This window comes from Vombatus ursinus, unplaced genomic scaffold, assembly GCF_900497805.2.
Source record: "Vombatus ursinus unplaced genomic scaffold, bare-nosed wombat genome assembly UNPS02014821.1, whole genome shotgun sequence".
Lineage (NCBI taxonomy): Eukaryota > Metazoa > Chordata > Mammalia > Diprotodontia > Vombatidae > Vombatus > Vombatus ursinus.
In genome coordinates, this window is record NW_020954599.1 from 5059680 (window position 1) to 5071362 (window position 11683).

The window sequence follows — 11683 nt, forward strand, 5'->3', positions numbered from 1 at the left end:
AGGGTCTATAGGCTTCACCAGACTGCCAGAGGGGTCCATGACACAGAAAAGGTTAAGAAGTCATGCAGACCAAAGAGATCTAGGTCAGCACAGTAATACCAAGAACAGGGGGGCTGGGGGGGAGAGGGACAAAGAGTGCTTAAGAAAATAGGTAATGGAAACTAAAAACAAATTTTAGCCACGATTTTCCTTAGCGTAGGTTCTGCCAAAAGAATTATGGTCGGCTATGGCCACAAACCTCAGCCCTCTTGGATGGCTGGATCCTGAATCAATGTCTAAACAGAGCCACATTGCTGCAGCACATCCATTTCATTCATAGATTGATCAAAAGGCTTTAGTAAACACTCACTGTCAAGCATTATTGGGAAAACAAACAGAAAAAGAAGAGGGGTTCCGCTCTCAAAGAGCCCACATTCTAATTGGGGAAGTTAACACATGTAGGAGAATTCAACTGCAGGAGAGATGGAAAAGCCCAGGAGATCTTAGGGTACATCAAGATGGTCTGCTCCATAAGAATGGTCCCCCACCATTACAGAGAAGGAAGCAAGTGTTAGGGTCAGAGTAGAGAGGGCTCTACTATATGCCATATGCTGGGTTGGGTGCCAAGATACAAAAACAAATGCTAAACAGTCATCATCATCATCATCATCATCATCATCATCATCATCATCATCATCACTAGCATTTACATTGCACCTTCAGATTTACAAAGGGCTTTACAGATATCTCATTTTATCCTCACAATAATTCTGGGAAGCAAATGCTATTATTATCCCCATTTTACAGAAGAGGAAACTGAGGCATATAACAGGTAAGTGCCTTGCCCCTGGGTCACAAATCTGGCTTAATTGTCTCAGGCTGGATTTGAACTCAGGCCTTCTTGATTCCAAATCCAACACTATGTATTGTGCCACCTACCTGCTAAGTTTATATAGTGCTTTAAAGTCTGCAAGTGCTTTACAAATATCTCATTTTATCCCTTCTATTTTATACCTTCAAGGAGCTTATACTCTATCTGGATACAAAAGGGACAATTTCTATATTCTTCCTCATAAACATATAAGTTATAGATTTCAGTAAACCAAATCCCTGTTCCATGGGATAACCAGAAACAGTATCCCAGTAAAGATATGGAAAGCAGGAAAAAGCACGTATCATTCTACTCATTTGACAATGCAAAAATGGATCTCAAGAGAGGAAACATCTCACTAAAAGTCTGTTGAAGAATGGGCAATTAAATCTGTCCAGCGCTCGATCCATCAAGATATTGTATGTATATATGTATATCTCAAAAAGGTTACACAACAAAGTTACCAATCTCCAAATATCTTCAGTTGGTCAGAGAAAAAGGAATTACAATCATCCACTGCGTATGCAACCAAAACTTATCCAAACGTGTCAAAGCAAACTCTTGAAGTAGTGAAATATATCATCATGCTAAATTATGACAGGTGGACCTAACTAGAAAGATTTCCAGTAAGAACAAGTAAGACACTATTTTCCAGGAACCAGCCTTACTAAACACATATAGGCTCATTTCTGAAAGGTTAGCCGCTAAATGAATTTTTCAGCCAGAACAATTCATGTAACTATTTCCTAAGACGTGGAGGACTTTAGGTCCATGTTGTTGGAATAAGGATCGACATGGATGAAACCACAGATCTCTTGAATCAGAGTAGCATAACATTTTCTAGAAAATAGAATATTTGGGAAAGGAAGAAAATAGAAAATTCCCAACTGCATTTTTATCAATGCATAAAATATTTTGCAAAATTTTTATTTCCTAATTTTTAGAACATCCTTAAAGATAAGGGAGCTCTAATTTACCTAGAGGTTAGCAAATTGTTGGAGAAAATCTTTCATGCCATTCTAGAAAAGATAAGATTTAGATTATGGGACAGCACAAGGAGGCAGCTTCGGAACTAACTGAATAATGAGTCACAAAGCATAATCATTAAGGTTTCCCTGTCAACTTGAAAGGAAGTCTTCAGTGAAATGATGAGGAGGCACCCGTGCTTGGCCCTGTAATAGGCATCAAAGGAACCCTTATCAATTTTGCAAATGGATTAAGAGGCCAAATTTAATAAAATGAAATTTAATAAGGACACAGGTGAGGTCTTATACTTAAGTCCAAACAATGAAATCCACAAGTATGAGATGAAGTTGTGGCTACACTAGTTCATCTGTTAAAAAGCCAGGGGATAACAAACTGCAAGCTCACTATGAGTTAACAATGTGAACTGGCAGCCAAGAAAGGGAATGAGATCTTAAATTGCATTAATGGAGACAGTGCCCAGACCTCGGGGAGATGACAGCTCTGCTCTGTGTAGACCACCTCATGAATACTGTGGTCAATTCTGGGCACTCCATTTTAGGAAGGATGTTGATAAGGAGAAGAATGTCCAGACGAGGGCAACCAGGGTGAAGGACCATAGGGAGATCTGATGAAGGAAAGAGGGATATTTATCCTGGAGAAGACAAACTTTCATAATCTTCAAGCATTTAAAGAGCTTTCATGTGGAATGAATGGATAAAAAAAGCATTGATCTACCATCTTGGCCCCAGACAGCAGAAACAGGAGAAATGCGTGGATGGCACCTCCTACTTTCCCAACCCTCTAAATTGTAGTGCCTTCCCTCTGGTTATTACTTCCTATTTATCCTGTATATTGCTTGTCTGAACATATTTGTTGCCTCCCCCACTGGATGCTGAGCTCCTTAAGGGTAAGACTATCTTTTGCCTCTTTTCTGTACCACCAACACTTATCATAGTACATAGCACATGCCATGACTAGGAGTGAGGATATACTCAGTATTTAATCCTGACTCCACTTCTTTCTGGCCATATGACCACATACCAAGTCACTTAACCTCTCTCAGACTCAATTTCCTCATCTATAAAATGGGGATAACACCACTTCACCAGAGGACTGTTGTAAGGATCAAATGAAAATGTGAACGGAGCATTTCATAAACCTTAAAGCACTATATAAATCCCAGTTCTTGCATTGAGCTTAAAAGATAAGTAGAAATTCAACAGGTTAAGGGAGGGCATTCCAAGCATAAGGAATAGAGTGAGCAGACGTGCAAATGTGGGGTAGAAACGAGGAAGGCTGAACAGTCTACAAAACTTCACAACCATCTAGTCTGTAAGTTTCTAGAGGTCAGAGCACATATCTTATACTTTCTTGTATCAGCACTGTGCTATATGTCAGTCAACAAGCTACAACAAGCTTCTTAGGCCAGTGCTACAAGTCAGTCAACAAGCTACAACAGTCAACAAGTTTCATAGAGCACCTGCTATGTGCCAGGCATTAATCTATATGCTGGAAATACAAAGAAAGACCAAAGATAGTCATTGCTTTCAAGGAGCTGACTTTTCAATGGAAGAGACAGCATGCAAATAACTATGTACAAATTAGATAGATGGATGATCAACTGGAGATAATGAAGACAGGGAGAGCCCTACTGACATTAAGGGGTATCAGGAAAGGCTTTTTTGTAGAAAGTGAGATTTTAGATGGACCTCGAAGGAAGCCAGGCAACGCAGAAGGCAGAGACGAGGAGGGAGAACATTCCAGGCCTGGGTAACAGCCAGTGAAAATGCACAATTTTGCAGTGTACATAGGAGATGCTCAATACTATTTGCTGAATGAATGAGTCCATAGTAATATGCTCACTTTATAACGAATCAACACACAGCTATATGGCCCTAAGAAATACACTGAGAGTAACTGTGTATTGTTGGTTGGCAAAGAAAAGAGAGAAGGGAAAAACTTGGCATAAAAGGTACCTGTTCACCTCTTGCACTATTTACCCTACAAAGGAGGACCTCATTTTATGACAGGACATTCTCCATATGGACTAGAGAATCAGTCAGTTTGACTTCAGAATCTAAAACCTGATCTGCCTCTTACTAAACTGATCAAGAATCAGGAAAGGATCCTTTAATAAATCCAAAGAATGGTAGTCTAGAAGTATCTAGCATAACAGGATCATAAAAAAATCCCAAATCACAATATTTCAACCTTAGTATACTGCATTTTTAGCAAGTAAGTATACTCAAATGTGTAATACTTATGGTAATTTCATCATGTGGAATATCAAATTATCCCCAAAATGTGGCTTTGGATTTTGCAACTAGTCTTCTAGTTCTCCTTATAAAATATGTTGGCAAAGACCATAAACCTTACTCGACTACAATGAAACCCATCTCCACATTCCATGGCTTTAGGGCAATTCCAAGACTGTGGGGTCATAAAAAGACAGACCTCAAGTTCCTGCGGCCAAGCAGTCGTTTGAAGGATGGGAAATTGGAGACAATAACATTTGATCGTGCTGTTATAGTAATCTGAGGGCTCATTAGAAAAAGTCTGCAGAGTTTCCCATTCTTACCTTAAGAATGAATTCAAGAAATGACATATAAAAGTTATATACTGGGGGAAAATGTCCAAAGTCATATCGAATGTCAATATTTTACAACAGACATAGTTTAAGATGCAGGTATTGCTACAACCAAATCTCTATAAAAGAAAAATGTTTACAAACCCTAAAAAATAGAACATTTATCTGCTGCAATAAAATTCTAGTGCAACAAAAAAGTTTGTGAAGTCTCACGTATCAGGATTTGACTGACAAGCATACAGCCTTTTTTTTGTGAAAGAGAGCCACGTGAATTTGGATTTAACAAAACAGGAATAACAAACAAGAATTACTGTGTTTCCTACAAATACGTAGACTCTAAGTATCAAGGCCTCTAAATTTTTTGTTCATTTTCATTTAAACTGAGTTTGAATTGGGTGGATTAAGGGATAGTTCTGATTTTAGTTCATATCATGATACTGGGAATTAGAAAATTTGGTACTCACTGAAATTTTTCATACTAATCTAGCACAACTGATACTAAATATTTAACAGCTTGATGCATCACAAACACTATAAGGTAACACGGTATAAGAGTGATGCAACATAACATACCAATTTTGTGACACATTCATAAAGTTGTTTATCAGACAAATAAATACATTATTTTTACTGGCCAGTAACACAGGTCATATTTAAATTAAAGCACAAAGGGTTAAAAATCATTACAAGGTGCTGTCACAACCCAGCACAGTAGAACCCACATTCTCTGCTTCCCTCCGTTCTCCCCTCCCCTCCCCCCAATTCCAAAATGAACTGCATGCCCCAATGCACAATGTTGGAGAGGGTCAGAAGAGATTGCAGAGACTTTTGTAATACAACAGAAATAACTCAGCTGCTTTGTTGCCATATTCTCTTTTAATCAGCATGTTCGAAAACCTTTAATTAGCACTCTGGCCACAAAAGGAAAGCCATTTCTAATTTGCCAGGAGAGAAGAGGGGTGGGGAACCCACATATGCACACAATGTTCTGTTTTATCAGGATCACAATAAGGGACTTTTAAAATTATCAGCCGAAGAGGCTGAAAAACATTGAAAATAAAACAAACAAGAAAACAAGCTACCAACATGTTATACAGACATTTCCTCTTATTAACAGATCAAAACAAAACCCAATCAGCTTGTTTTATTGATGAAACCAACTTAAGTGGAGTGTCCACAAACAAGGAAGTTCCTTAATCACAGCAACAAATGAAAACAACTGTGTGCAGTGTTTAATACAGAGTAATACTTCCAAAAACAAGACATCATCTTCAAGTATCCTTACTTTATTCATCAAAACTATTCAATAGCAGAAAAGCTACTACACTAAAAACAAGCATAAATCATTAACAAATAATTTTCACATGGATACTTTTTAACCACAATTGCATCAGACTTTGAAAGGGATTTAAACTGAAAAGGTGACATCCAAATTGATCTCCCTGGGAACACTTTATGAACGAGGGAAAAGGGACAAGAATTGATTAAAAATACAAACATGATTTATTTAGCTCTTTCACCAAAACAAACAGTAATACATCACATTTAATAGTTTATAAACAACTGGGCAAAGTAAGTAGTGGAGATATCATCGCCATTTTATGAATGAAAGAGACTGATTCAAACAAGTCAAGTGAGTTGTCCAAGGTCACACAGCTAGTGGTGGGAACTGGGAGAGGGGGATTCAAACTCAAGTCCTTTGAAAATCCATTCTCCTTTCTATTTCTTTCTATTTTTACAATGGTTTTTATATCTTTAAAAAAAATGGATGAATGAGGGGCAGCTAATCAAGATGATCTGAGCTCATATCTCATCTCAGACACTTATTAGCTGTGTGACCCTGGGAAAGTCACTTAACTCTGATTGCATCCCCCCAAAATTGAATGAATGGAGGATATAAACCTATTCTTAAACTGTAAAAATCAATTAAGCTGCACAACTTGCCAGATCAATTAATAGAAGCATAGGACACAACTTATCTGGCGTGAGTAACAATAGATCAAAACACAGTATGTACTAAAACATTAGAATGGAATGTTCTTTCAAAAATATGTAACCAAAATACATTAAAAAACCATCTATATTATAAGAAAAAGCAAACAGTCAATTCTCAGAAGAGTGTTTGAGTTTTGGTCATTTCACTGTTTATCATCATCTCCACCTGGAGCAGAGGACATACACTACAGTGAAATGAGCTACTGTTTCCCCATCTATAAAATGAGAAGGGTCAGACTTTATAGGGTCCCTTTCCAGCTCCAAAATTCTGTGATTCCCCAAGTGACTAACATGGAATTTTAAGAGCAGAAAGGGAACTCACAAAACATCTCATCCAACCAATTACTCATTTTACAGATGAGAAAACTGAGGGACAGAGACTAACTCATTAAAGTCATACAACTAATTAATGACAAAGTTGGGGGCAAAACTCAGTTTTCAGCCCAGTATCTTTCCCTTTGTGTAAAGAAGCACTTTCGCCTCAGGTAAGATCTGTAGGGACAAAAATTGAAATTGACTACTAAAAATGATGGCTTGGTAAGATCTGTGTACTTCTTATCCTCATCCTTCTTTCTGGATAGCTGATAACTTGCTAAACCTACAGTACGAATGGTGGGTATGTTCAATAAATGGTTTCATTTACAGAGAGACTTCTCTCTACCAATTAAGTACCATATGATGCAATTACCATCTGTTTAAAAGCTGTAAAAATATGCTTACACTAGAGATGGTCAAAGGCATGTTGAAGTCCTTGCCGCCTTGAAGTCGAAAGCCCCAAGGAGCTGGGCCAACCAAGGATATGCTGTAGTTGCTCATGGTTCTTGCGGTTCAAAGTCTACTTTCAGGTAATAAAAGCACCTGTGAAGGATAATTAAAGAACTAATTAAACAGCTTATTGAAAAACCTAAGTCATCTTTAAGGAGTCTATTTAAAAACAACATCATAATGTTCAGGAGTGTGTGTGTGTGTGTGTGTGTGTGTGTGTGTGTGTGTGTGTGAAATGGGAGCTATATTAAACTCTCATAAGTTTCCATCTAAGAAGCGGAATCCAAGAGTTTATATGTAATTACTACAGGTCTGCCAGTTTCCATAATATGAAAATTCCACTCCAGAATATATTTCTAGACATGAACATTTTTACAACTTGCTGCAATCCAATTTTATTCCATGTGGCTCCTCTTATAAAATTGTAACTGAAAGTGTTTTGCAGTCTTCTTTTAATGCATATACAAAAAGAGCAAGATTCTATTTCAGACCTAATTTCAGATGATCTCTTAACACACACCCACCTCATTCTTTTGACTACAGTTGGCAAGAGGCCTTCAGTTAGACATCAGTCAAATTCTAAGTTCCCCTGTAACACATGTAAGGGGTGCTACAGCCTGTAAATCCGAAGGATTCAGTACCCTGCTTTTCAAATATTAAACTCTTTCGAAGTACTTTCTATTAAAAAAAAATCCAATTAACACACTATATGATCAATCTATTGTTTTCACAATTTTGCTGACTGTCAAAATCTACATCAATTTTCCCCTCAAATAGGCAATGCTGTGCTACAGTGGCATTTTGGTCAGGTTCTTGGAGGGGAGGGGGAAGAGAGAAAGTGAGAGGGAGTGCAAGCCCTTGGAAAGGTTAAGAGAGTAATCCATTTGCCAAAAGGCTAGAGGAGTAGCTTCAAATACAAGCTCTGCTATTTATTACCCTGTGTATAAAGTGGACAAGTCACTTAACTTCTTTAGGTCTCAGTTTCCTCATTTGTAAAATGTGGGGGGAGGGGGCAGCTAGGTGGCATAGTGCATAGAGCTCTGGCTTTGGAGTCAGGAAGACTTGAGTTCAAATCTGACCTCAGACACTTGACACTAGCTGTGTGACCCTGAGCAATTCATTTCACCCAGATTGCCTTGCCACTCCCCTCCAACAAAAAGTAAGATGAGGGGTCAGACTTGATGACCTTGAAGACCTTGCCAGTTCCATGATCTTATGATTACTATAAAACATTGTAGGTAAGATTCCAGATGCTCAATAGAGAAAATTATGGGAGAATCATAACCTAGAAGATAATATGCTTTCAAGTGTGTCCCTGTTTTAACCACTATTAGCTCAATTCTGCATTTTATTCTACAAAAACAAAATCTGAACATTTATATGATTATTTGGGAGTAGGCGAAAGGATTAAGCCACATTGTTTTTTTTAAATTTGAGACTTTTTAAAATTTTGAGACTTTTAAAAATGAGAGGGATAAATATACATATATATATATATATATATATATATATATATATATATATAGTCACTTCCCTTGTAGTGATAAGATTACCGGCCAATTTAAGCATTTACAACATTTCTGACACCCAATTCTAAAATATTTTTCCAGGACCTCTAGAGATCTAAATTTCTGTACCCATGATATCACATTCATAATCACAGTTACATATATGAACCACTGAGTATCCTAAAACCCAAAACTGCCTGCCTACCTCAAACTGGTTTCTGTTTTCCATAAAGGAAAAACGAGCAGAAAATACAAGGAAATCTTGGAAGATGCCCAGCCATGGATCAAAGTTGAGTAGATGAAACGAGGTTACAGATTACAGGATCCTAGATTACTTTTTTTTCCCCAGGTAAGTAATACAGAATTATGGCTAAATGGTTAAAGAGCAGCCTCCCTGTATAACTGGGAGAATTACCATGCACATATGAGAATATTACCCAAGTGCAAAAAGCAGTAAGCAGTGACATACAACTTTGTGTTTTCCCCTTTCTAAAGAAGAAATTCTTTGCAGTGATTGTTAAGAAAAGGTGACAGTGCCAGTTCAGAAATCACATACTGACACCTTTCTCCACCACTTAAAAAACTGACCCTGTATTTTATAGGTACAAATAGATGCAATTAGTTCAGTTTCCTCTGACCTCTAATATTCTTTGCATGAAAACTCATGTAATGTGAACATAAATGTGCACAATTAATTAATTTGAGGTTTCCCTTTTTTTCTTCCTTCATTTTTTAACATTTTGTACCAGCAATGTCAAAGAAGACATGCCTTGTACTTTCATTTTCTGTATTTACCTCCATATTTTAGCTCACCTTAAAATATATACGTCATTATTATTATCGGCATTTCTCAGGGTATTATGAAAACCATTATATGACAGCTCCCCCCAAACTTAACATAGCAAGCAGACAGGAAATTAAATTTAAAAATGTAAAAAATGTTGGATTTTTGTAGGTATCTGGGTTCCCTTCTTTGGGAAGTCAAAACAATCTGCAAAGTGTTTGCAGCCGGTAAGGAACAATACATACACAGGAAGCTTAGTATCTATCCCCCACACTTCCAGAATTCCAGCTGTCTTTTAAGAAGGAAAAAAAAAAAGCCTCCTACTGAAAACCAGAAGGTAATGAAAATAAGCAACAACCTAAATAGAAAAACGCTCTGCTCTACCAAAACATCTCCTAGGACAGGTTGAGAGTTAAGAACACGGGAGGTTACAGCTCAAGGGCTAAAAGCAACAGGCACAGGATGAAAGAGGTCTGCCAGGCAGCTTTCCATAAGGCAGGATCCCGCTTCGCCCTGTTGGCCAAATAAGGCTCAGGAGCTGGCTCTCTCTGAGCAGGCTGGTTTCAGACGCCTTGACAGTCAGGAAGCCTGAACCCGAGGATCAGATCGAGCGATCACACCCTAAACCTGCCCAACCCAGCTTAGCTATGACTTTGTTTCCTGAGCACTTATTTCTTCCCGGTCTTTTCCCTTTTTTTTTTTTCCCACTTGTTGTCAAAGACATAGTCTTAAAAAGAAATACCTAATACTTAAAAAAAAAAAGTATTTGTAGCTCTGGCTAGTGCAAAAAGCATTTATTAAATGCTAGGTAGTGTGTCAGGTCCTGGGAATAGACACAAAACTGAACGCCTCTGACCTCGAGAAGCTTACGTATTGGCTTGCATTTTAAAAATTAATTAATGGGGCTTTAATTTATTGCTGGTTCAACTGGAATGAGCCACAAACAAGTTACACAACTGTAAATATTTAGCTTTTGCAAAAGAAAAGCAATTCTTGGAGACAGGAGATTTATGTGCATGTGTGTTTCAAAGGAAAGGAAATAAACAACTTCACCCCCCCCCCCCCAAGAGGAATACCAATTAAAGTAACCAGCAAAAAGTTTAAATGAAGAGAGTGCCCAGGAGTCAATCCCTGCGGGCGGGCTGACAGACTGACCGGCTGGCGGAGCCGCGCGGGGGTGGCTTCTGGGGCTTTGCCCGGAGGTTCTTTCCGCTCCGGGAAGGCTAGGCAGGGCTGGGCTGGGCTAAGGTGCCGCCGCCGTCGCCCGCCCGTCCGCCCGCGCTCCCGCTCCCCAGCAGGCTCCCACCTAGCCTCCCCAAGCGGTAGCCGCCGGCCCCTCCGTCTTTTCACCCCGGAGGCCCCTCCGCCCCCGGGACCCGGGGACGCCTCCTCCCAGGGATCGCGCCATCGCCCCGCTCCCCCGGGGCCGGGGGTCGGCCCTTCGCCCCGCAGGGTTCCCTGCGCTCTATCCAGAGCCAGCTCGGGCACGACGCGCTCTGGAGAGCACGGTGCTACCTCGCTGCGCCGAAACCTGGAGCCGGAGCGGGGCTGAGCACCTGAGGATCCCACACTGCGGCGGGACTTTCACCGCTCGCTTCTCTCCTCCTCTTCCTCCTCCTCCTCCTCCTCCTCCTCCTCCACCGTGCTCCCTCTTCTCTTTCCTCCTCCACCTCTAGGGCTATTCATTCGCTCGTCCTCCAGGTAGCTCAGCTCCCGCAGCGGGCAGCGGGCAGCCGGCAGCGGGCAGCGGGCGGCGGGCAGCGGGCAGCGGGCCCCCAGCCGCTTCCTCCAGAGCCCGCGGCTCGGTCACTCACCTAGAGGGCAGGAGCTGCGCTGTCTCAGGCGCGGGTCAGCGCTGACAAGTGACTGACTCCCAGGGCGTGTGAGCGAGTCTCCTAGAGGGCACTTCCGCCTCCACTTTCTCCCGCGGCTCCTCCCACGTCCCGGCCCAGGGGGGAAGTCCTCGGCACTGCTGGCTCCCGGGGCCACTCCCCTCCAGGGATGGGGAAGTGTGTCTCCAGCACAAGGAAGGCTAGCTACCCGGGGAAATGGGCAGAGGAAAATAGCTGCGCTAGGAAAAACCCTTCCAGGAGAGGAAAGGTTGTAAGGGGGATTTGAAGCGCAGCCTTCCTACCTCTGAAACCAGAATTGCACATCGCAAAGATCCAGGTGGCTTCTTTTTCCTCCTCAGCTCTGTTTGTCTTTGCATTTTCTCTCTCTGGCTTGTA

The 11683-nt window shown here is 40.6% G+C and overlaps 1 protein-coding gene across 5 annotated transcripts in view; it reads right to left on the reverse strand.

Moving 5' to 3' along the window:
• Positions 1-11373, reverse strand: part of PDLIM5 (PDZ and LIM domain 5) — a 223650-nt gene extending 212277 nt beyond the window's left edge. For 4 of the 5 annotated variants that reach the window (XM_027837431.1, XM_027837429.1, XM_027837433.1 and 1 more), the window contains exons 1-2: positions 11270-11373; positions 7119-7256 (exon numbers count right to left, since the gene is read on the reverse strand). In XM_027837431.1, coding sequence (XP_027693232.1) covers positions 7119-7214 — 96 coding nt within the window. In that variant the 5' untranslated portion in view covers positions 7215-7256; positions 11270-11373. Of the gene's footprint in view, positions 1-7118; positions 7257-11011; positions 11068-11269 lie in introns of those variants that run through there. The other variant, XM_027837430.1, reaches the window with a different exon arrangement.
• Between the last annotated feature and the right edge of the window lie 310 nt (positions 11374-11683).